General features: G+C 45.8%; 1 protein-coding gene across 1 annotated transcript in view; it reads right to left on the reverse strand.

The window, feature by feature from the left end:
* The window catches only part of LOC141176147 (uncharacterized), a 169,787-nt gene that overhangs the window by 45,798 nt on the left and 97,056 nt on the right, over positions 1–26,933 (reverse strand). Inside the window, exons 2-8 of the mRNA XM_073660145.1 lie at positions 26,258–26,397; positions 25,949–26,128; positions 25,742–25,865; positions 25,561–25,658; positions 25,268–25,362; positions 24,900–24,905; positions 7,199–8,391 (exon numbers count right to left, since the gene is read on the reverse strand). Coding sequence (XP_073516246.1) covers positions 7,199–8,391; positions 24,900–24,905; positions 25,268–25,362; positions 25,561–25,658; positions 25,742–25,865; positions 25,949–26,128; positions 26,258–26,335 — 1,774 coding nt within the window. The 5' untranslated portion in view covers positions 26,336–26,397. The remainder of the gene's footprint in view (positions 1–7,198; positions 8,392–24,899; positions 24,906–25,267; positions 25,363–25,560; positions 25,659–25,741; positions 25,866–25,948; positions 26,129–26,257; positions 26,398–26,933) is intronic.

Genomic DNA, 26,933 nt, shown 5'->3' on the forward strand with positions numbered 1-26,933 from the left:
GATCCTTTGCAGACACAGAGCTGCACCAAGACTGATCCACCCAGCAGCTGCAGAGCAGGATCGCTGGGTTATTGCTGACCTGTGCTGCATCTGGAGCAGCACTGCTTACCTTTCACATAAATGTCAGCAGCTCTGAGTGTGGCACCCCAGGGGTCTGGTTTCCACAGTAACAGCAATGTTATGTCTGAGAGCAGGTGGGAGGTCTCTTGGTCAGGGATCCGATGCATGCCACACCTACTGCCCAGTCCTGGGAGGGGAAGAACTTCCCCTATATAAACCTAGGGCTGAGGCAGGGTTAGTGAGTAGAGAAGAAGTAGAGACAGAGAAGAGCAGCAGATATAGGAGAAGAACATCAGGAGCTCTGTGGGAGCAGTGCTATAAGGAGTCAGGGGCTGGCAGCTGCAGAGCTCGCCCTGACTGAGAAGCTATCACCGGACCCGGAGTCCGAGGCTGTGGGGACTAATCTTTACCCAGCAGCAGAAACCGCCCGGCAGGGGATTTCAGGTCCTCTGGCCAAGAAACCCGAAGGCACGGTCACACGCGTGGGACCAGCACTGCCGTCGTGGAGCGGACGCCACTAGAAGGCCCCGAGTCACCGGCCATACGGGTGAGCACCACACGGTACACTCAGGGACGAGGGCTACTTATACCCGCCTCTAGCAAGGTAGCCAGATGAGTACAGTCAGTTTGGGAGGCCTACAACTCCGCCTGGCCAGGGGAGATCCCATCTGCTCAAGGACTGACCAGGCCCCGATCGCTAGCCAGTACTCCGGGAGGGTCTATCTTTATCACCAGTAAAGACCCTGAACTACACCGCATCGTCTCTGAGTGATTCCTGATACCCCCATCATCCACGTCGGCTGCCCTGAGGCCATACCCCTCCCGTTGGGGGTGATACTACCACGCTGCACAATCCTACCACCGGCCTCAGCGGTCTGCCCTGCAGCGGCAGCTCCTTCGCTGCATTCAACGGGTGGCGTAGTCGTCCAACATCTACCGCTAATACAACGCCACTTAGTCTGACTCCCTGGGCACGGACCGGGTCACCGCCACGAGACTACAACCCTCAACAGATCCGGCTCCGGGTAAGCACCTGCATGCGCAACGCTGTGCGACACAGGCCCAGGGGTGCGTCATGAGCACAACCAGATCAGTCACAGAGCCTGGGTACTGATAGGCAGACTGCTACTCACTTTCCTCTATGCTGTGCATCATGGGAGAGTGACATCAGCTGAGCAGGGGAAAGTGGGGATTCCCTTGGTGGGGACTTCAGCTGAAGTCGGCTCATCTGACTCAGAGGCTTCTGCCAAGAAGAGGATTTTTTCACCCAATTGGTATCTGCCTTGTTCATAATTTTGTCAACTCATTAATATTATTACCTCTGCTTTTAAGTTAAATAAAAAAAAAATAGTGATAGGTCCTCTTTAAGTCTCCTTGGACTTAACTCCAACTTGAATTCAACTCCAGTTAGGCACAAGGACTGCAATATAATCATAATAGAACCTGAAAAAAAATAAAAAAATCATAAAGAACTATCCAACAAGCAGGGACACACTTCATCCCATATACTCACGGATCACTGTGTTTTTGAAGATTTGAAGAATTAGTGTTTGTACCACAGGATCTTCAACCTGTAACATCCCGAATTTGATCCCAGCGTATTTGCCTCTCATTCATATCCAGCCAGCGAAGGGCACAGTATCCGGCTACCGTCCTTAACTTGGCAGGGAATGTCACTGAATATGGAACGTGCAGATCTCTCAGATGTTTTTTGTTATCAAAGAATTTGGCTCTTTACTCTGCACTTTTATAGAATAATCTGGAAAGATTGAGATTTTGGATCCATTGTTAGATCTGGGTGATCCCTTTCCTGTCGCAGGATAATATCTCTGTCCCGATAGTGTAAAATTTTAGCGAGCACAGGTCTTGGTGGAAGCCCAGGAGGAAGAGGACGGGTCGGCACCCTATTAGCTTGTTCTAGATCCTAAGATTTTAGGTCCGATTATTAATTTCAGCAAGTATTCAAATAATTCAGTAGGAGAGGAGCCTTCTATTTTTTCAGGCACACCAATAAGTTGTATATTATTGCTCTTGATCTATTTTCAAGGTCATCTGTGCTGATACTTGCTGTGCTGCAAGCCTGCTCTCATTCCTCTGCCTTCCACTGCCCCTGCTCTGTTTTCTGCAGTTTGTGGCGTATACCTGTTATTTAATCTTTAAGACCACCAAATTGTACAAACAAAGCAGATAGAGAGGATTTACAATGTACCTCTGCAATGAAAACTTCCTTTAACCCCTTTACCCCCGAGGGTGGTTTGCACATTAATGACCAGGCCAATTTTTACAATTCTGACCACTGTCACTTTATGAGGTAATTACTCTGGAACGCTTCAACTGATCCCACTGATTCTGAGATTATATTTTTGTAACATATTGTACTTCATGATAGTGGTACAAATTTATTCAATATGCTTTGCAATTATTATTGAAAAAAATGTGAAATTTAGCAATTTTCAAAATTTTAATTTTCATGCCCTTAAATCAGAGAGATATGTCACACAAAATAGTTAATAAATAACATTTCCCACATGTCTACTTTACATCAGCACAATTTTGGAACCAACATTTTTTTTGTTAGGAAGTTATAACAGTTAAAAGTTGACCAGCGATTTCTCATTTTTCCAACAAAATTTACAAAACCATTTTTTTAGGGACTGCATCTTATTTGAAGTGACTTTGAGGGGTCTTTATGACAGAAAATACCCAAAAGTGGCACCATTCTAAAAATTACACCCCTCAAGGTGCTGAAAAGCACATTCAAGAAGTTTATTAACCCTTCAGGTGCTTCACTTGAATTTTTGGAATGCGGAAGAAAAAAATTAACATTTAACTTTTTTCACAAAATTGTTACTTTAGACCACAATGTTTTTATTTTTGCAGGGGTAACAAGAAAAAATGGACCCCAAAATGTGTTGTGCAATTTCTCCTGTGCACGCCGATTCTCCATATCTGGGAGAAAAACACTTTTTGGGCGCACGGTAGTGTCCAGAAGGGAAGGAGCGCCATTTGACTTTTTGAATGTAAAATTTGCTTGAATAATTAGCGAATGCCACGTTGTGTTTGGAGAGCCCCTGATGTGCCTAAACAGTGGAAACCCCAAACAAGTGACATCATTTTGGAAACTAGACCCCTCAGGGAACTTATCTAAATGTGTGGTGAGCACCCTGAACCCCCAGGTGCTTCACAGAAGTTTATAACATGGAGCCGTGAAATTAAAAAAAATCAAACTATTCCAAAAAAATTATCTTTTAGCCCAAAATGTTTTATTTTCATAAGTGTAAGTAGAGAAAATGGACCCCAAAAACTGTTGTGCAATTTCTCCCGAGTACGCCGATACCCCATATGTGGGGAAAATACACTGCTTGCGCACACGGTAGGGTTCAGAAGAGAAGGAGCACTGAGTGACTTTTTTGAAAGCAAAATTAGCTGGAATCGAGAGCGGATGCTATGTCGCATTTGGAGAACAGCTGATGCGCCTAAATTGTGGAAATCCTCCACAAGTGACCCCATTTTGGAAACTAGACCCCTAGAGGATTTTATCAAGGGGTATAGTGAACATTTTGAACCCAGAAAGTACGACACAGAATTTGATAACATTAGGTCATTATACTCAATGAGTTGTCATCAATCTTGAGCACAAGTGCTCACTACTTGAGTTTGCATCGGGTGCTCAGGAATGCACCATGCATCACGGGTGCTCGAGTGACATGCTCGAGTCCCCACCCCGCATGTTTGACGGTTGTTAGACACCCAAAAAAAAATATGCGGGGATCGCTCGTGCATGGCAGGCAATCCCCGCAAGGTATTTTTGGCTGCAAAGCATATGGGGCGGAGACTTGAGCATGTCACTTGAGCACCCGATGCAAACTCAAGTAGCGCGCACTTGCGCTCAACGCTAGTCGTCACACCGTCATTTTTTTTTCTTTACTTTTGAAAAAATTTCAACCCCAACACAACCCTAACCGTAACACAACCCTAACCCTAGAGTTTATTTTTTACACCGTTCCTCGTGTGGTACAAGTGATTAGACAACTTTATTCTTCAGGTCGGTGCGATTACAGCGATGCCAGATTCATATCAGGTTTTTATGTTTGGCAACTGTCATACACTAAAAGATGCTTTTTTTTGCAAAGACTAGTTTTTCCAATCATTTTTCCATATTTTGGCCGACAGAGTCATGTAAGGACTTGTTTTTTGCGGGACAAGTTGACGTTTTTAGTGGTACCATTTTCGGGCATGTGACTTTTTTAATTGCTTTCTATTCTGATTTTTGGGAGGCAGAATAAACAAAAACTAATAGTTTAGGAATTGTTGTTTTTTTTTTTTTGCTGTTCCGCTTGTGGTAAAAATTGATAAGGTAGCTTTATTCTTTGGGTCAGTAAGTTTACAGCGGTACCACATTAATATTTTTTTTTATGTTTTAGCACTTTTACACAAAAATTATTTTATAGAAATACCGCTTTATTCTTAGAGCTATAACTTTTTTATTTTTCAGCTGATGGAGCTGTATGGCAGCTTGTTTTTTTGCTTGACAAGATGACGTTTTCAGCGGTACCATTTTTATTTACATTTGTCTTTTTGATCACGTTTATTTTATTTTTTGCTTGGTGGTATGATGATAAAGCATAGTTTTTGCTTCATTTTTTATTTATTTATTTTTTTAGCGTATTCACTAAAGGGGTTAGCTAGTGGGACAATTTTATTGTTAAGGTTGTTCAGGATGCGTTGATACCAAATATGGGTACTTTTATTGTTTTTTTTCATTATAATATTTTTTATGGGTATAGTATATTTTTTGATTATTTTTTTTCATTTTTTTAAATATTTTTACAATTTTTTAAAATATTTTTTTCACTTTGATACTTTTTTTTACTTTTACACTTTGTCCCACTATGGGACTTTCATTTTTTGCAAGCTGATCGCTTGTATACCATGGAGATGTAGCAGCATCTCTATGCTATGCTGCGTGTCAGCGCTGCACAGGCAGAAGTTACTTTGATCGCGCACATGTCACCAGGCAACTTCATGATGCCTGGTGACCCGGATGTCGTCATGACGACATTGGGTCACCATGACAATTACCAAGACTCGGCACAGACAGCTCGGGACGCCGTAGAGGAGGTAAGTAGGTCACGCTTATCTCCCCTTGTTTCCGGAATGCTGCGATCGACTTCACGGCACAGCTCCTGGCACATAGCACCAAGTGTCAGCTGTGAGAATCAGCTGACACCCGGCGGCCATCGCCTGCACCGCTTGTGTGTGGGCACGATCGAAGATCGCGTAATAGTACGTATCTAGTCCAATAAGCCTAGGTCAGTATGACGTACTATTACTGGGCATGTCAGAAAGGGGTTAAAGGAGGTTCCTTAGGCATCTGTATGTCACCTTGGTGCAAATTAGACTGTGGGGCAGTGAGAACTGTGCCACATGTAGTTTTGTGGTCTTTTCACATCATCAATGCAGCTGCCTTTTCCATCTCCTCCTCACCCGACTCCTCTGCTCCGGAGCCCATGCACAGCTGCGGGGTAGCTGCTATATGAAGGCCACCGTCACCTGCTAAGACCTGTGTTTCTGTGCAGGCAAATCGCTCCAGCCTGACCACCACTTCCCTCCTCTTCATCTTCCATGTTCAATATATCTTCAGCATGATGACTGCAGTGTCATCTTGGCGCTTAGAGCCCGCTTCTCCGCCATCTTTCTGTGGATTTCCTGGTCTTTTTTCTCCCCCGCAGCTAAGTACTTCCTAACAAACAGGCATTCCTCACATGTATTAAAGCTTTCAAACAGTCGAAAATCATGCACACGGAGTGACTCAAACATAACATTCAAGCACGCCGAAGATACTCGGAAAACACCTGAGCATGCACGTAAATCTTGAGTAACGAGTATGCTCGCTCATCACTAGTGGTAAATAATTTTTGGGAAACTGAAGAGCAGGTAACTGAAGAGTTGGTGGAAAATCACCTATAAACATATAAAGATCTTGGCTGTAACATGTCCTTAAAGATTAATTTCTTAAATTCGCATCTAGACTTTGAACCACCAAACTGCGGAGCAATGAGGGACAAGCACAGTGAGAGATTTCACCAAGGTATTGTGTTTATGGAGAAAAGATATCAAGGAAATTGGAATCCATCAATGCTTGCAAGTTACTGTTGGACAATTGTAAGAAATGATCCGATGCAGGACTACAAGAGACAAGTGAAAAAGTTGTCACTGAATGAGGACCAAATTTTGTAGTGCAATTTCTGTAACTGTCTATATTTCCCAATAGGGTTTAAACAGGTTTTAGTTATTTGAATTGTTGCTACGTTTCCTCTAAATAAATATCAGAAAATTGGCATAACAAAAAATTCAGAATCTTTATATTTGCAAAATTAATGTTTCAAAGTATTGAAACTTTTATCATTAATTATATGTAGCAGTAAAAGGAAAACGCTTCGATATCATAGAAACAAGTCATTAAAATCATTAAGAAATGGCTCATTTCATAACTGAACTTGACAACTTTTGAAAATATGTAGAACAGTTATACATGATCAGAAAAGTCCTTGAGCTCGTCGGGTGGAAGGTTCTTCAGCTGCTCACTCGTGCAGCCTCTGTGCAGATACCGGTAACTTCCTCTCCTGCTTTGCTCAGTTAGATAAGTGTGGGGCTGGAGGAGAGCGCAGTTCTCTCAGTGATCAGGAAGGACACTGTCTCAGCGTTCTCCTCTGTCACAGGAAGCTGCCACCAGTCTGTAAGACGCACTCACTTATTAGCAAGATTTTTTCTTGCTAAAAGTGTGTCTTTACAAGTAAAACATTTGCCACATTAAGAATATAAAAAAGCTTCTCCTCTGAGTGATTGCTCTGGTGACTAAGAAGAGATGATTTCTTGACAAAACATTTCCCGCATTCTGAACATCTAAAAGGCTTCTCCCCTGTGTGAGTTCTTTGGTGCTTAACAAAATTTCATTTCTTTGTAAAACATTTCCGACATTCTGATCATGAAAATGGCTTATACCCTGTGTGAGTTCTCTGATGTTTGATAAGGCTTGATTTCTCTGTAAAACATTTTTCACATTCTGAACATGAAAATGGTTTCTCCCCTGTGTGAATTCTCCGGTGACAAAGTAAAGATGATTTCTTCACAACACATTTCCCACATTCTGAACATGAAAATGGCTTCACCCCTGTGTGAGTTCTTTGATGTGTAAAAAGAGTTGATTTCCTCATAAAACATTTTCCACATTCTGAACAGAAAAAGGGCTTTTCCCCTGTGTGAGTTCTCTGATGTTTGATAAGACTTGATTTCTCTGTAAAATATTTCCCACATTCTGAACATGAAAATGGTTCCTCCCCTGTGTGAGTTCTCTGATGTTTGATAAGACTTGATTTCTGTGTAAAACATTTTCCACATTCTGAACATGAAAATGGTTTCTCCCCTGTGTGAGTTCTCCAGTGACAAAGTAAAGATGATTTCTTCACAAAACATTTCCCACATTCTGAACAAGAAAATGGCTTCACCCCTGTGTGAGTTCTTTGATGTGTAAAAAGAGTTGATTTCCTCTTAAAACATTTTCCACATTCTGAACAGGAAAAAGGCTTTTCCCCTGTGTGGGTTCTCTGATGCCTAACAAATTGTGATTTCTGGTTAAAACATTTTCCATATTCTGAGCAGGAAAAAGGCTTCTCCCCTGTGTGGGTTCTCTGGTGTATAACAAAATCGGATTTCTGGCTAAAACATTTCCCACATTCTAAACATGAAAATGGCTTCTCCCCTGTGTGAGTTCTTTGGTGCATAACAAAACTTGATTTCTGTGTAAAACATTTTCCACATTCTGAACATGAAAATGGTTTCTCCCCTGTGTGCGTCCGAAGATGTTTAACAAGAGATGATTTCTCTGTAAAACATTTCACACATTCTGAACATGAAAATGGCTTCTCCCCTGTGTGAGTTCTCTGGTGACTAACAAAAACTGATTTCTGGATAAAACATTTTCCACACTTGGAACAAAAAAATCTATTCTCTGTTGTGTAAATGCTTTGATGTTTAAGAAAAGACTTTTCGAGGGAAAAACTATTTCCATATTCTGAATGTGAAAATGGCTTCTTTGCTTTAGGAGCAGTTCGTTTTTTAATGCTTATTTTGTGACTTTGATTTTTCTTAGTAGTCGGTAATGAATCAGAAGACAGGACCTGTTTCATAGGATCAGATGACAGATCTTTGTTGTGAAGGGATGATGGTATATCTGGAGTAATGGCATTCACTTCAATTGTATCCTGTGGGATCTCAAGATCATGTGATTTAAAAATTGAAGATGTCAGCTGTCCCTCTGATCTCCTGGTACTGTTATCTGCCAAGAAGAAAACCAATCATTATTTTTGAATAAAATATCCTTGAAATGTATATTTTTGAACATTTCTACTTAAACTATCAGTAAAAATGGCAAGTTATGTAAAAATACTGAATTCTTCACCAAGAAAATGACAGTTCACAGTCTAATAGAAAACCTCATAGGATGAACCAGTAGAGCGTGGTGTCCAACTGTTTGTTCATTCTTCCCCCCCAAATATGGAATAAAAGGCCAACAAACAATGTTATGTAGGCAAAAATAATACCAATAAAAACTTCTACTCATCTCACAAAAAAAGCCCCCACTCAGGTCCATCATCTGTCAATGGAAAAACAGAGGTTACCATATTATTAGTGGCTCAAAGATTCTTGAAAAGCAACATGGCTTCCATAAACCAATCCAGCAATATCCGCCCTCCTAAAGTCAGATCTCCCCCTCACTTCTGAGCCTTGCAGTGTGCCCAAACCACATTTAGCATCCATGTTTTTGGCATTACTATAGTGAGAAGAACCCACTTAATTTACGGTGTGTGTGTCTCCTGGAGCACAATCTGGGCACTATGTGTTGGGTAAAAAAATGGTATATTTGCAATTTTCACTCTCCACCATCCACTGCATGCTAATTTCCGGAAAGTGCCTGTGGAATCAATAGTCACTACTCCTATAGATTAATTCACAGAGGGTTAAAATTTCCAAAATGGAGTCACTTTATGTGGATTTCTATTGCTTTTATGACATTTTGTCATATTAGGGTTTCTGCAAATGGTGTGTCCCATCTCCTCTGGGACGCAGGTATTTCTGTCACCAGTCACCACCTTATTCATTTTACAGGCGGTGCTGGTGATGGAAGAGACATCAGAACCAGAAGCTCTGGGCGGCGCAGGCTCTGTCCAGCCACTAAGATTAGGGTTGCTGGGACCTGTAGTACCATCCAGTCTGGCAGTATGGGTGTGTGCTGTCCAGCTGGAGTAATCTACTAACTGTTTCAGTCAATCAGAAAGCACCGCACCCTACTAAAGCTGGAAGCATATTGCCGGAAGCTGCCAGATACAGCCTTGTTCTCCTCTGGTTCAGTCCTCTGTGCTCAGCTCCCGGATTATGTATTTGGTTCCTGTTGTGACCTCAACACGTTTACCGACTACTCGTGTCTTCTGATTTTGTATTTTCTTTAACCTCCTGGTTCTGACCCGGCTACCTGACTATTCTTCTTCTAATCTCACACCACAGAACAGCAGGTAACACCGTGGCCCAAGCCTAGGGGTCTCTGTGTAAGTCCAGATCCATGTAGAGGGGTTAAAGGATCAGGGTTAAGGCAATACTTGAGATCTGGAAAACAGGGTAGATAGCGCCAAGATTGTTCGTGGTGGCCCCAATTCATTGTGTCTGCAAATTATTCCAGCAAGATCTGCATTCAAATAGCTAAATGTCGCTCCTTCCCTTCTTAACTTGCCATGTGCCCAGACAGTAGTGTACAACTGTATACAGGGTATTGTTGGATTCAAGAGAAGTTGGAAAATAATTTGTAAGGTCCATTTGTTTCTTATTAACTTTGGAATTCTTCACAAAGGATATCACCACAAAGTGACACACGTCAGATTTGAAGAATAGGGCCTCATAAGGCTGTCTACAGAAAGTGGTTAAATAGTATTTTGGGCACTAACTACTTTAGTCAAAAACTGTGACTATAGACAATAACACATCTACTGAAATGATCAAACTCAACAGTCTCCATCAGTAAGTAGTGAGTAACTAGTGGTGAAACCTCTCTGTTGTAATTGGAGTATGGGGCTTGGGGGCTCTTGGCATTCTAAATGATCATAAGGGACAATATTTTCTGTCAGATGAGTTTCAAGAAGAAATATTAGACATTCAAAGAGAACTTTTTATATTAGTAAAAACCTGGGAGTCTGAACTGAAACGTAAATTGGTGTGCATGCAAAATGTAAATGCAAATTCACATAAGGCCATTAGACAGAAAAAAACAAAGACAAAAGCACAATACACAAATACCCAAAAGTAAATCGATAAATTGCAAAGTGCATAAAAGTAATGATAAATAATAAAGGGTATTTAGTTAACATAAATTTTTATCAAAATAATGTAAAAGCCATCCCGCCACGTCATGGCAACCCTTATGGGACAGTCCTAACTCTAATATTAAAACATTACCATTTGTCAAGTGACACATATATGGATAAGGGCTGAGAGACTGAACCCTTAGTAGAAGCATGGACCCGAGAGGCAGAATGAACCTTCCAGCTCAGAAAAAGGGCGGCCACACCCTTATATGCATTAATAAACATTAGACTACAAAGAAAAAACCTGGGAGTCTTTTTACTCTTTAAAATGGCTTTTACATTATTTTGATCAAAATTTAAGTTAAATAATAAAGGGTATTTAGTTATCATTACTTTTATGCACTTTGCAATTTACTTGTGGGTATCTGTGTATTGTGCTTTTGTCTTTGTTTTTTTCTGTCTAATGGCCTTATGTGAACATGTATTTACATTTTGCATGCACACCAATTTACGTTTCAGTTCAGACTCCCAGGTTTTTTCGTTGTAGTCTAATAAGCATTAGTGCATATAAGGGTTAACTAAATACCCTTTATTATTTATCATTACTTTTATGCACTTTGCGATTTATCCATTTACTTTTGGGCATTTGTGTATTGTGCTTTTGTCTTTAACTTTTTATATTAGTGCAGAGCTGAGGTGTTTTAAATTTAGCTTAGAGATATATCATGGCACAGGTGTAATGTTTTTTATGTAGTTTATCGCAATCCTGTTTGAAGTTAGTCAGTTTTAAAAGAAATTGAAAAGTCAGGATAAAGGGAAACTGCTGTTATTGTACAGAAATTCACACTGGGCCCTCACTGCACATTTAATGTTGTAGATCATAAAAGTGAAGTTTGGTCAGAAAGACTGGACCTGGTCTTGTATGAACCATATGAGCACATTCAGCAGCACAGAAGGGAGAGAAGGTAGATTCATCCAATAAGATATCAGGGATCTAGGAAGCCAACAGCATCATTACCCTCCGCTTTCTCTTACAGTCCCATCATAGTATTTTATTCTAAGCCCAGAGGGTAGGTGGTACTTCCACCTTGTAAGATCTATTGAAAAGGGCTTTCAATGCCCAAAGTCATTTGAACAGTTTTGGGTGGAGGAGAATCTTGTGGTCCAGAGGCAAAATGGTGATCACACAATTATGATACAGACGGACAACACCGTTGATAAAGAAGCCACAGCCGGTGACTGAGAAGAATCTGTGAATTCTCCGCATTTAGTGGTCACTACTCACCTGGGTAGTCATATGTAGGACTCTCCTCTTTACACCACTCATCACCCCTCACATATGTCTCTGTAGTATTAATATGGATCAGATCTTTACTCTGAAACAAATATTTCAAAAGTCACAGAGAGATGGAGAAATCACATCTATGATCAGCTCTAATCCTGCCATCTCCACCGTTCTCAATACACAAGTATAAAACATATAATACTGGTTGATAAAACAAGACTGAGCACAAGACCTTCACAGCCGTCTACACATCATAGGGGAGATCTCATGACACCTTCTCTCCATCTACCTGATGATCCTGAGGAACATTGGGGTCTTCTTGTTTACAGTCCTTTGGAAGAAGAGGATGGAGACATCTGTCTGGTGTTGTCCTCTTACTGGATAGATCTGGAGGAAACACATACAGGGACTGAATTCATTCTTTACATACAGATAATTAAAGGCCGTGTGTATTCAGTCCTGTCTATTACCTGGTGATGTGAAGGGCTGGGGAACCTCCATCATGATGTCCTTGTACAGATCTTTGTGTCCTTCTAAATACTCCCACTCCTCCATGGAGAAATAGACAGCGGCATCCTGACACCTTATAGGAACCTGACACATACAATGATACAGTCATCCCCCCCATTCCTTTCATAGTGTTACTGTATAATGTCCCAGCATTCCCAGCAGTGTCACCTCTCCAGTCAGCAGCTCAATCATCTTGTAGGTGAGTTCTAGGATCTTCTGGTCATTGATGTCATCATGTATCAGGGGGTGAGGTGGAGGCCCCGTGATTGGGCTCATGGGTTTTTCCCATCCCTCAGACAAAGGGTCCTGACAGCGCTCACTAGAGGTCTTCTTCACTACTGTGTAATCCTGGTTATGGAGCGACACATTAATAAATATCACTATAGACATTTCCAGAGTCCTCACCTCTCCAGTTCTGTCCATCTGTTATTCCCATAGATAAGAATGATGTAATGTGACGTCATCAGAATCTCTCACCTCTCCAGTAACCCGGAAGAGGATCTCTAGGGTGAGGTGTAATATTTTCTCTACCATCTAGTCTCTGTCCATCTTTGATGGGTAAATCAGCAAAATTCTCTTATATAGAAGATATCCACTGAGAGGATCCAATACTGTAGAGAGAAGATGATGAGCCGATATATCATAAAAATCCTGTGTAATAGTACAATTACTGGAGATAATAAGGGAAACATGAGATTTATTATTTTACAGTATTTAGTTTTCTGCTTTACATCTTGTAATAAAACCTATATATTTTAGACCACAGACAACAAGCAGTTTCTTCCTCGGAGTCTGCAGCTGAATACGTTTCTCATAGACTCATCCTCCATGACACTAATTCTCATCTCATTTATCGACACTGGAATCAGTAATGGATTCCACATTCCTCTATTCCTCCTCATCTAGTGAGGAATGAACCCCAACAAGGCACCTTAAGACCTAGGCAACCCCTACTGCAATTGATCCCATATGGCCTACACCCCCAAAAATGGTCAGTCTGTTATTTCTGGATTTCATCGGACGCTCAGGAATCCAATTTGATGTCACACGCCTCACTGAAATTGACTTTTTAAAATTCTTTTTCAGAGACAAAATAGTAAATCTTATGGTGGCCCAGACAAATTTTTATGCCCATCAATTTTTACCCATTTTTTTCTCACCCAAAACCAAGTGAGGAACAATCAGAGAAAAGGTCACTAATTCTGCATTTATCACCCACTCCTGGTTTTGGCTCCCACTCCTGAGAAAAAATACTGACAAAATACTGAGCTGTGGCCTTATAGTGATAATGCATTGTGTCCTCCCTGAGACAATCCTAACTTTGATCGTCTATACAAAATTCGGCCAGTAGTTGACCACTTCAGCAGAACATTTGCAGAGGCGTACAACCCCCAAAGGAACATCTCTATAAATGAATCTCTGGTTCATTTCAAAGGGAGGGTAAAATTTCGACAATATCTGCCCAGAAAGAGGGTGTAGCGCCGGCGTCCCTGCCCTCTGCTAGGCAGGGACGCTGTTCCCCTCACCTCTCTGCTCCGTGCCCGGCGTCCTCCTCCCGCTCTGCTGGCAGCGCGCGCTCCTTCCCGGCCACTGTGCTTAGGGCGCGCACGCTCTCCCTCCCTCTTAAAGGGGCCGCGCGCGCCGTCCTAAGGAGTCCCCGGCCAATGGCCGGAGGACTTCACCATATATAAGGCACCTCCTCCAAAATGGAGGTGCCCGAGCAATGTTGTTGCACTGTTCACTACTCTGCTTCAGCCCTCAGGTCCCGTTGCCAGTTACCTGCCAGATACCTGCCAGATTCCTGCCAGCTTGCTGTCTTATTCCTGCCTGATATTCTGCTACCTGCCTGCTAGCCTGAGGTCCGACGGTCTGCCTTACTACTCCTGTCAGTCTGTCTAAGGACCAGCTTGCCCGCTCACCTGGGAGCGCACATCTGCTACCTGCCTGCTAGCCTACCTGGAGGCTCTGCCGTCACGTGCGGTGACCACCTGCCTGTCCAGTGACTCCTGCCCGCTCACCTGGGAGCGCTCATCTGCTGCCTGTCTGCTAGCCTACCTGGAGGCTCTGCCGTCACGTGCTGTGACCACCCGCCTGTCCAGAGACTTCTGCCCGCTCACCTGGGAGCGCTCATCTGCCGCCTGTCTGTTGGTCTTCCTGGAGGCTCTGCCGTCACATGCTGTGACCACCCGTTTATCCAGAGACTCTCGCCTGCTCACCTGGGAGCTCACGTCTACCATCAGCCGCCACAGGTCGTACCAACCCTTTACCCAGAGACTGCCCCGGTCACTTGCCGTGACCATCTGCCCGTTCACCCAGAGACTGCCCCGGTCACTTGCCGTGACCATCTGCCCGTTCACCCAGAGACTGCCCCGGTCACTTGCCGTGACCATCTGCCCGTTCATCCAGAGACTGCCCCGGTCACTTGCCGTGACCTCCTGCCCGTTCTTCTAGAGACTGTCCCGGTCACCTGCTGTGACTGCCTGCCTGGTCGCCACCCGCTCCCTTACAAGGACCGCCCCCTTGTATAGTAGCTCAGAGGTTCCGCCTCCCAGACCCGTTACAGTTTGCTCGGGCCATGGAACCCGGTGGCACCCAAGCTCCCTCGCTCTCGGACCTGTGTCATGAACTGTCCCGTCAGAGGTCCCAACAGGAGTCCATCCTGGGTCACCTGCGGAATGTCAATTCTCGCCTGGACACTCTGACTGCTCCGCCAGCAACCTCCGCCAGTGCCATGACTCGCAATCCGGCAGCTCCGCTGTCCACTAATACCATGGTATCCTACCCCGGACCCCGGCTTTCTGCACCTCCTCGCTTCGGAGGCGACTCCGCCCAGGCTCGGGGCTTCATAAATCAGTGCACCCTGCACTTTGAACTCCTGTCCCACCAGTTTAACTCCGACCGGGCCAAAATTGCCTTCATCATGTCCCATCTCACCGGGGAGGCCCTGGCCTGGCTAAATCCTCTATGGGAGAGAGGAGACCCCCTGGTGTCCGACTTGCCTGCCTTTCTCATGGCTTTCCGGAAAGTCTTCGACGAACCCGGACGGAAGACCTCATCCGCATCATCACTGCTACGCCTCCGTCAGGGAAGTCTCACCGTGGGCCAATATGCCATACGGTTCCGTACCCTTGCCTCGGAGCTGGCCTGGGATAACGACGCTCTGGTATCCGTCTTCTGGGAGGGTCTGTCCGGCCGTATTAAAGATGAACTTGCCGGTCGGGACATTCCTACCACTCTCGATGACCTAATAACTCTTGCCACCCGGATTGACCTACGGTTCCAGGAGCGTGCCAAAGAGGTCACCCGTGAGAGGAGGTTTCCACGTCTAGCTCCTACTTTTCAGAAATCCGTCTCTCCCCAGGTACACTCTCCTGAGCCTATGCAGGTCGACCAGACCAAGATGGTCAAAACCCGTCAGGACTTACGCCGTGCCGAGGGGAGCTGCTTCTACTGTGGCAGTAAGGAGCACCGGATCCGTGCCTGCCCGGAGAGGTCGGGAAACGCCTGTGTCTAGGTTCGCTCAGAGAGGTCGACCTAGACAAGAATAAATCCTCTCCATCTCTGCTGCTGTCAGTCTCAATTGTCTGCGGGAAGAACCGTTATTTCGAACTAGCCCAACTTGACTCTGGAGCAGCCGGGAATCTTATTTCACAGTCCCTGGTAGAGAAATACCGCATCCCCACCAAACCTCTGGCTGTACCCTTGTCTGTTGCTGCCGTGGATGGGGGTCTCTTACCACGCCCCATCCAACTCATCACCGAATCCATTACTCTGCAGGTGGGAATGCTGCATTCTGAGAGCATCTCCTTTCATGTTCTGCCTGGACTCTCTCACGCCCTCTTGCTAGGTCTACCTTGGCTCCAGAGACATGCACCCGTGCTTGACTGGCAGACCGGAGAAGTCCTTCGCTGGGGACAGGACTGCCATAAGACCTGTCTGGTTCCCGTCCATCCCGTCCGTCCTTCTCCTACCCCAGCTAATCTACCTGGACTTCCGATTCCTTATTGGTCTTATGCTGATGTCTTTAATAAAAAGGAGGCAGAGACACTACCCCCTCATAGACCATACGACTGCCCTATCGACCTGTTACCTGGTACTACTCCTCCCCGTGGGCGTATTTATCCATTATCCGCTGCTGAGACCCGGTCGATGTCCGAATATATTGAGGAGAATCTGGCCAGGGGATTCATCCGGAAATCTACCTCCCCGGCGGGAGCAGGCTTCTTTTTCGTCAAAAAGAAGGACGGCTCTCTCCGTCCCTGTATAGACTATAGAGGCCTTAACCAGATCACGGTGAAGAATAAGTACCCCCTTCCGCTCATTCCGGAGTTATTTGATCGTCTGAGGGGGGCTAGAATCTTCACCAAACTGGACCTCCGTGTGGCGTACAACCTGGTTCGTATCCGTCAGGGGGATGAATGGAAGACGGCATTCAACACCCGGGACGGCCACTATGAATATCTGGTAATGCCCTTTGGTCTCTGTAACGCTCCTGCCGTCTTTCAAGAGTTGGTCAATGACATCTTCCGGGACCTTCTCTACTCCTGCGTAGTGGTGTACCTGGACGACATCTTGGTCTTCTCTCCGGATCTCCAGACTCACCGGAGGGACGTTCGTCAGGTCCTGCTCAGGCTCAGGCAGAATCACCTCTTCGCTAAATACGAGAAGTGCCTCTTTGAGCAGACCTCGCTTCCGTTTTTGGGCTACATTATTTCTCAGACCGGCCTACGAATGGATCCAGAGAAACTGTCTGCCATCGAGAAATGGCCTCGACCGGAGGGGTTGAAGGCCATTCAGCGGTTCCTGGGCTTCGCCAACTACTACCGCCTCTTCATACCGCACTTCTCTTCCCGGACTGCCCCAATTTCCGCGCTCACCCGTAAGGGTACTAATCCCAAAGAGTGGCCGCCCGAAGCAGAGGAGGCCTTTCTTTCCTTAAAACAGGCCTTCTCTTCCGCCCCGGTGCTGCATCGCCCGGACGGCAACAAGCAGTTCTTCCTGGAAGTTGACGCCTCCTCCTCTGGAGCCAGAGCGGTACTTACTCAAAAATCATCTTCCGGGAGGATGGTAACTTGCGGCTTCTTCTCTAAACTCTTCTCCTCCTCAGAGCGCAATTATTCCATAGGAGACCGAGAGTTATTGGCCATCAAACTGGCATTGGAGGAGTGGCGTTACCTGCTCGAGGGGGCTCTTCACCCGGTAATAATTTACACTGACCACAAGAACTTGGCTTACCTCCAGCATGCCCAGAGACTTAACCCGCGCCAAGCCCGGTGGTCCTTGTTTTTTGCTCGCTTTGATTTTGTTCTTCATTTTCGCCCGGCTGACAAAAACGTCAAGGCGGACGCCTTGTCTCGATCCTTTCTGGTGTCTGATCTCGAGGAAGATCCGAAACACATCATCGATCCCGCCAGAGTAATGCAGGTGGCTCCCGTGAGTCTAAATCGTCTCCCTCCCGGAAAGACGTTCGTATCAGTACCTGATCGGGAGAAGATCCTTCACTGGGGTCACTCGTCTAAACTGGCTGGCCACGCCGGTCAGAAAAAGACCCTCCAGCTTATTACCCGGCACTACTGGTGGCCTACCCTGCACAAGGACGTAATAGACTTTGTTTCTGCCTGTGTGTCCTGCGCCCGCAATAAGGTTCCGAGACATCTACCAGCCGGTCGCCTCCTTCCGCTTTCTGTACCTGCTGCCCCCTGGCAGCATATAGCAATGGACTTTATAACTGACCTCCCAGTCTCTGCCGGTTGTACGGTCATTTGGGTGGTCGCTGACCGCTTCTCCAAGATGGCTCATTTCGTTCCCCTGCCAGGCCTCCCGTCTGCACCCGAGCTAGCGAAAGACTTTATTCGTCACATCTTTCGTCTTCATGGCCTGCCCCTCCACATCGTGTCGGATCGTGGGGTACAGTTCACCTCACGCTTCTGGAGAGCCACTTGTAAACTGCTAGACGTCACCCTGGACTTCTCTTCCGCTTACCACCCACAGTCCAATGGTCAAGTGGAGCGGATCAATCAGAACCTGACCAGTTACCTCCGGCACTTCGTTAATGCCCATCATTCAGACTGGGTGGATCTCCTACCATGGGCCGAGTTCTCTTATAACAATCACGAGAGCGAATCCTCCTCCAAATCCCCGTTTTTTGTAGTCTTCGGTCAGCATCCTCGGATTCCTTTTCCTGTCTCCACCTCTGTGGACAACCCGGCTGTGGAATCTCTCGTTAGCAAATTTTCCTCCATTTGGGAGAGTACCCGATCCGCACTCCTTCAGTCGTCCGAACGGATGAAAAGACACGCTGACAAAAAACGCCTGGATCCTCCACAATTTCGTCCTGGAGATAAAGTCTGGCTCTCATCTAAATATGTCCGACTCAAGATACCTTCTTACAAGTTAGGGCCTCGGTTCATCGGTCCTCTGGAGGTCATCAGTCAGATCAACCCGGTGGCCTATAAATTGAAACTCCCGGCCAACGGATCCCTAACTCCTTCCATGTATCTCTCCTCAAACCTGTGGTACTTAACTCTTTTTCCAAGTCTACAGGTACGCCTCCTGCTCCGGTTTCTGCTGAGGACGAGTTTGAGGTAGAGAACATTCTTGCCACCAAAAGGGTAAGAGGAAAGACCTTTTTTCTAGTAGATTGGAAGGGGTTTGGTCCTGAGGAGAGAACGTGGGAGCCCCGAGAGAACATCCATGCCCCGCTCATCCTTGCTAAATTTCTGTCTGGCCTAAAAAAGGGGGGGCCTAAAGGGGAGGGTACTGTAGCGCCGGCGTCCCTGCCCTCTGCTAGGCAGGGACGCTGTTCCCCTCACCTCTCTGCTCCGTGCCCGGCGTCCTCCTCCCGCTCTGCTGGCAGCGCGCGCTCCTTCCCGGCCACTGTGCTTAGGGCGCGCGCGCGCGCTCTCCCTCCCTCTTAAAGGGGCCGCGCGCGCCGTCCTAAGGAGTCCCCGGCCAATGGCCGGAGGACTTCACCATATATAAGGCACCTCCTCCAAAATGGAGGTGCCCGAGCAATGTTGTTGCACTGTTCACTACTCTGCTTCAGCCCTCAGGTCCCGTTGCCAGTTACCTGCCAGATACCTGCCAGATTCCTGCCAGCTTGCTGTCTTATTCCTGCCTGATATTCTGCTACCTGCCTGCTAGCCTGAGGTCCGACGGTCTGCCTTACTACTCCTGTCAGTCTGTCTAAGGACCAGCTTGCCCGCTCACCTGGGAGCGCACATCAGCTACCTGCCTGCTTGCCTGAGGTCCGACGGTCTGCCTTCCAACTCTTGTCAGTCTGTCTATGGACCAGCTTGCCCGCTCACCTGGGAGCGCACATCTGCTACCTGCCTGCTAGCCTACCTGGAGGCTCTGCCGTCACGTGCTGTGACCACCTGCCTGTCCAGTGACTCCTGCCTGCTCACCTGGGAGCGCTCATCTGCTGCCTGTCTGCTAGCCTACCTGGAGGCTCTGCCGTCACGTGCTGTGACCACCCGCCTGTCCAGAGACTTCTGCCCGCTCACCTGGGAGCGCTCATCTGCCGCCTGTCTGTTGGTCTTCCTGGAGGCTCCGCCGTCACATGCTGTGACCACCCGTTTATCCAGAGACTCTCGCCTGCTCACCTGGGAGCTCACGTCTACCATCAGCCGCCACAGGTCGTACCAACCCTTTACCCAGAGACTGCCCCGGTCACTTGCCGTGACCATCTGCCCGTTCACCCAGAGACTGCCCCGGTCACTTGCCGTGACCATCTGCCCGTTCATCCAGAGACTGCCCCGGTCACTTGCCGTGACCTCCTGCCCGTTCTTCTAGAGACTGTCCCGGTCACCTGCTGTGACTGCCTGCCTGGTCGCCACCCGCTCCCTTACAAGGACCGCCCCCTTGTATAGTAGCTCAGAGGTTCCGCCTCCCAGACCCGTTACAGAGGGGCATGTACGGAATTAAACTGTAAAAGCTGTGCGAGAGTACCTCAGGGTACACCCACAGATTTAGGGTCTAAGAAGGGAAGGACACCCAGATTAACCAAATTACACCCAAATTAACAAGTGGGAAAATTGTGTAGGAACTGCTGCACCCACTGCTGGATAAGGGTTATCACCTCTACTTTTACACCAGCATTCCAATCTTCAAGACCCTCTCAGTCAGAGGTACAGTTTCATGCTGCACTTTGCGAAAAAAATGAGGGAGGCCTCCCTAAGTTGCTAATTGGGCAACTGCTGAGAAAGGGAGAAATAATTAAACTACTCAACCAGTATAGGTGCTTCATAATAATTATTGTACAGTGAAAAAAACTCTGATTAGGTGCACTTGCAGACTACAGAGTAAGGGGACAAAAATCGCTAAAAAACATCAGAACCATGGACTGAAAAAAAGACGATCGAAAAAATCCCAAGTGACAGAGTATCATATAAGAGATAAAGCCTTTATTAAGGCATGTTTAAAATCAATATAATACAGGTAATTGGAAATGGCGACAGGGATTGTGACATGCACATGAAAAAAGGATGTGCGTATTACCCAGAGATCACACAGGAAATATTTGTGAAGTACAGATAATTATAAACATCAAAATGTTAGTCTGCCAATGGTGAATTCACCAAGTGTGAAATCATACAAGTGTGGCATATTGAAGAATTAGACCTGAATTTAATACTATGTATATAGTTTGCATCTTGTCATCTATGATCATCACACTCTAATCAGCATGTCCATTTGTCTATTCTTCTTGCAGATACAGCACCCAACTTTCCATGTGTGTGACATATCTTGCCTCTCCTATGTTGCCTAACTCGGTATGTTTGTTAGCTGAACAGTATATTGAAGAATTAGACCTGAATTGAACCTGAAGTGAACCGAAAGAAACTAGATACCCAGGCAAAGAAAACAATGTTTCTGTTTGTTTTCACTCTCTCTCCTATAGTCCTCCACTTTCTACTAACCCCCCTAATCTCTACACCAAGTAATGAACTCTTCATCTCTCCCTCCATCATCCCCATTCACCTCACCTCTTCCTCGGAACTATTTCTCAATATTTACTCCTGAGTCTCCAAACACAAGACATCCACCTAAGGCTCTCTCCTGCTCCCACCTGCTAACACTTTCCCTGCTCCTTCTGACTGCCAGCGATATCTCTCCAAATCCTGGCCCTCCTCAGCACATACCCACAGTCACTTCCGCCTCCTATCCACTGTCAAAAACTCTCACAACCTTTGAAATCTTATATTCATCCGTCCAGCCCCCGCTTCTCCAGTCCCACTAACAGGAGCTCTATGGAACGCTTGCTTCGTCTGCAACAAACGTTCCTACATCCATGATCTTTTCATTACTAACAAATTTTCCTTCCTTGGCATCACTGAAACGTGGCTCAACCCCTCTGACACAGCCTCTCCAGCTGCACTTTCATACGGTGGATTACATCTTTCTCACACACCCCGCTCCAACACCAAGCATGGTGGAGGAGTAGGTTTACTCCGGTCAGATAACCGCTCTTTCACTCAAATCCCACTGCCACCCTCCGATGCTCTCCCCCCTTTTGAGGTGCACTCTGTGCGCATCTACTCCCCCTCCACCTCTAACTGGCTGTCATTTACCACCCCCCAGGACCAGCCACCACTTTCTTCAGCCACTTCACCACCTGGCTCCTTCTTTTCCTTTCCGCTGACATCCCCACTATCATCATGGGTGACTTCAACATCTCCACTGACACTTCCCACTCATCTGCCTCTAAGATTCTATCCCTCAGTTCCTCCTTCGGCCTTGCTCAATGGTCTTCTGCCCCCACTCAAAGATGGCCACACACTGCACCTCATCTTCACCCACCTCTGTTTCCTATCTAACTTCTCTAACTCAACTCCCCCCCTGTCTGATCACAACCTACTTACATTCTCTTCCCTCTCCTCTCCAGGTGACAATCCTTACTTCACAAACTAGCATACTCTCGCAAAAATCTCAAACACCTTGACCTACACTCACTAAATCCCTCCTCCCTCTTACAGACATAAGTTCATTACACAATGCAGATGCTGCTGCCACTTATATAACACTACAACAGCTGCAGCTCTCGTCGGTCGCCCCCCTCACACATACCACAGCATGCACACTCAAAAGGCAACCCTGGCACACCAACCTGACTAAAGAACTATGAAGACAAAAAAGGGGGTGGGGTAGAAAAGGTTTGAATTTAGCGATTGATAATGTGTGCAGATGAATTATTAATATTTATATATTTTTGGGGGGATAAAAACTGGTTGAGGGGTATACTCAGAATATGCCTCACCAATTTTTATGTAATATGCTTCATTTATATATGCATTTTTATATGTATGTATTTTTAAAGCATTGCCGTTAATGTCTGCCTCTTGCATCTTCATAGTAAGTTTATAATGTGTAGTTATTGACCTGTAATGCTTTTTTAAGTCCCTTTGTTATTTAATTGCAATTGTCTTTTTTAATGGTGATTAAGGGGTTAAGTACCAAATTCTCCCTTGGCACCTCCCATTGAGTTCCTTTGTTTTATGTATAAAAGTGCCTGTTTCTGCCATTTTCCCATAACTCCACCCGATGAAGGCAGCAGACCGCTGCAGAAACGCATTGTGGGCATTAATACTTCAATAAAGAGGTTTGTTTTATCCTTTTCCAGCGCCTTATCCAGTTTCTAGTGCCCCACTGACCACTTCAATTTGCACACTAAAGAACTATGAAGGGCCTCCAGGGCTGCTGAGCGGAAATGGAAAAGGTTCCACTCCAACGAGCATTTCATCATTCAAATGGTCCCTCAATTCTTTCAAGTCCCCACTTCCTGCAGCAAAACAAACCTACTTATCAGCTCTTATATCCTCCCTGTCTCACAACCCTAAACAGCTATTCAACGCTTTCAATTCTCTCCTCCATCCCCCAGAGCCTCCTCCCTCTCCTGTCGTATCAGCCGAACACTTTGCCTCATTCTTCAAGCAGAAGATTGACACCATCAGACAAACTTTTGCCTAAAGTCCCCACAGGCACTCCTTATATCTACTCAACCCTCCTCCTCAAAAACCAGCTTCTCCACCATTACGGACGATCAAGTTTCCCCTTTACTCTCCAAATCACACCTCACCACCTGCGAATTTGACTCAATCCATCCTACCTCATCCCTAACCTCACCACAGTCTTCATCCCAACCCTAACCCACCTTTTCAACCTGTCAAAACTGATGTCTTCCCCTCATGTTTGAAACATATCTCGATCACACCCATCCTCAAAAAGCCCTCCCTTGACCTATCCTCTCTGACTAGCTATTGCCCCATATCACTTCTCCCCTATTCCTCAAAATGACTGGAACAACACGTCCATTCTGAACTGTCCTCCCACCTCTCCTCCCGCTTCCTCTTTGACCGCTTACAATCTGGCTTAAGACCGCATCACTCCACTGAAACTGCCCTCACTGAAGTCACCAAAGTCACCTACAAACTGCCCAATCCAAGAGACACTACTCTGTCCTCCTCCTCCTGGACCTGTCATCAGCCTTTGACACAGTGGACCATTCCCTTTTACTACAGACTCTCTCATGTCTTGGCACCACAGACTTGCCCCTATCTTGGATCTCTTCATACCTAACAGACCGGACATTCAGTGTCTCACACTCACACATCACCTCCTCATCTCGGCCCCTATCTATCGGTGTCCCCCAAGGTTCAGTTCTAGGGCCCCTGCTCGTCTCCATCTACACCTTCGGCCTGGGACAGCTCATAGAGTCCCATGGCTTTCAGTATCATCTCAATGCTGATGACACACAGTTCTACGTCTCTGGACCTGATATCACCTAATTACTAACCAGAATCCCACAATGTCTGTACGCTATTTCATCCTTCTTCTCTGAAAGATTTCTAAGACTTAACATGGATAAAACTGAATTCATCATCTTTACTCCATCTCACTCAACCCCACCGTCTGACCTATCCATCATAGTCAATGGCTGCTAACTCTCCCCAGTCCCGCAAAATCGCTGCCTCAGGGTAACCCTGGACTCTAATCTCTCCTTTAAACCACATATCCAAGCCCTTTCCACTTCCGGCCGACTCCAACAATATCTCCCGGATCCGCACATTCCTCAACCACGAATCTGCAAAAACACTAGTGCACTCACTCATCATCTCCTGCCTCAACTACTGCAACCTCCTGCTCTGTGGCCTACCCTCTAACACTCTCGCACCCTCCAATCTATCCTAAACTCTGCTGCCCGACTAATCCACCTCCCCCCCCCTGCTATTCCCTGGCCTCTCCTCTCTGTCAATCCCTTCAATGGCCCCCCATTACCCAGAGACTACAGTTGAAAACCCTAACCATGGCATAAAAAGCCATCCACAACTTGTCTCCTCCATACATCTGTGACCTAGTCTCCCGGTACTTACCTGCACACAACCTTCGATCCTCACAAGATCTCCTTCTCTACTTCCCTCTTATTTCCTCTTACCTCAATCGCATACAAGATTTCTCCCGTGCATGCCCGCTACTCTGGAACTCTCTACCCGAACATATCAGACTCTCGCCTACTGTGGAAACCTTCAAAAGGAACCTGAAGACCTACCTATTCCGACAAGCGTACAACCTGCAGTAACCACCGCTCCACCATACCGCTGCATGACCAGCTCTACCCTCACCTACTGTATCCTCACCCATCCCTTGTAGGTTGTGAGCCCTCGCGGGCAGGGTCCTCTTTCCTCCTGTACCAGTCGCTGACTTGTATTCTTCAAAATTATTGTAATTGTTTTTGCTATGTATACCCCTTTCACATGTAAAGCGCCATGGAATAAATGGCGCTATAATACTAAATAATAATTAAATCCTATTACCACACTCCCCTTCAGCATACAATCACGTTAGTATACCACTGGCTAATCCAGCAATGGCAAAAAGACTACTGATGATATAGTAGGAAAAATAATTATATGGGGATAGTGTATACCTGTTGTACTGTAGTCTAGAGGCAAAATGGTGACCACACGATTGTGATATGGCCGGACTACACCGTCAATAAAGCAGCCACAGCCGGTGACTGAGAAGAATCTGTGACTTCTCTGCATTTAGTGGTCAGTACTCACCTGGGTAGTCATATGTAGGAATCTCCTCTTTACACCACTCATCACCCCTAACATATGTCTCTGTAGTATTAGTATGGATCAGATCTTTACTCTGAAACAAATATTGTAAAAGTCACAGACAGATGGAAAAGTCACATCTATGATCAGCTATAATCCTGCCATCTACACTGTTCTCATTACACAAGTATAAAACATATAATACTGGTGGATAAAACAAGACTGAACACAAGACCTTCACAGCCATCTACATATTATAGGGGAGATCTCATGACACCTTCTCTCCATCTACCTGATGATCCTGAGGAACATTGGGACCTTCTTGTTTACAGTCCTGTGGAAGAAGAGGACGGGGACATCTCTCTGGTGTTGTCCTCTTACTGGATAGATCTGGAGGAAACACATACAGGGACTGAATTCATTCTTTACATACAGATAATTATAGGCCATGTGTATTTAGTCCTGTCTATTACCTAGTGATGTGAGGGGCTGGGGAACCTCCATCATGACATCCTTGCACAGATCTTTGTGTCCTTCTAAATACTCCCACTCCTCCATGGAAAAATAGACAGCGACATCCTGACACCTTATAGGAACCTGACACATACAATGATACCGTCATCTCTCCAATCCCTTCATAACGTTACTGTATAATGTCCCAGCATTCCCAGCAGTGTCACCTCTCCAGTCAGCAGCGCAATCATCTTGTAGGTGAGTTCTAGGATCTTCTGGTCATTGATGTCCTCATGTATCAGGGGATGAGGTGGAGGCCCTGTGATTGGGCTCAGAGGTCTTCCCCATCCCTCAGACACAGGGTCCTGACAGCGCTCACTAGAGGTCTTCTTCACTACTGTGTAATCCTGGTTATGGAGAGACACATTAATAAATCTCACTGCAGACATTTCCAGAGTCCTCACCTCTCCAGTTCTGTCCATCTGTTATTCCCATAGATAAGAATGATGTAATGTGACGTCATCAGAATCTCTCACCTCTCCAGTAACCCGGAAGAGGATCTCTAGGGTGAGGTGTAATATCCTCTCCGCCATCTTGTCTCTGCCCATATCCATCTTTGATAGATAAATAAGGATAATTCTCTTATATAGAATATCTCCACTGAGAGGATCCGACACTGTAGAGAGAAGATGATGAGCCGATGTAATATCATAAAAATCTTGTGTAATAATACAATTACTGCAGATAATAAGGGAAACATAGTTAGAAAATCAGAGATTCGGTAATACTGGAGTACTGATATTCTCTACAACACACCGGTATTCTGTTTGGCTATGAAAAAAATGTTTGCATTAGGCCCTAGCCCCACTATCAGTATTTGGTCAGCATTTTTTTCTCAGGAGTCGGAGCCAAAACCAGGTGAGGGACAATCAGAGACAAAGTATAATAGAAACAAGTCACCAATTCTGCATTTATCACCCACTCCTGAGAAAAAATACTGACCGAATACTGACCAAATACTGATAGTGCGGCCGTGGCCTTATAGTGATAATGCACTGTGTCCTCCCTGAGATGATCCTAACTTTGATCGTCTATACAAAATTCGGCCAGTAGTTGAACACTTCAGCAGAAAATTTGCAGAGGCGTACAACCCCCAAGAGGCGTACAACCCCCAAAGGGACATCTCTATAGATGAATCTCTGGTTTATTTCA

The sequence above is a fragment of the Phyllobates terribilis genome, unplaced genomic scaffold (assembly GCF_046119375.1).
Source record: "Phyllobates terribilis strain yellow unplaced genomic scaffold, ASM4611937v1 Scaffold_17__1_contigs__length_24005725, whole genome shotgun sequence".
Classification (NCBI taxonomy): domain Eukaryota; kingdom Metazoa; phylum Chordata; class Amphibia; order Anura; family Dendrobatidae; genus Phyllobates; species Phyllobates terribilis.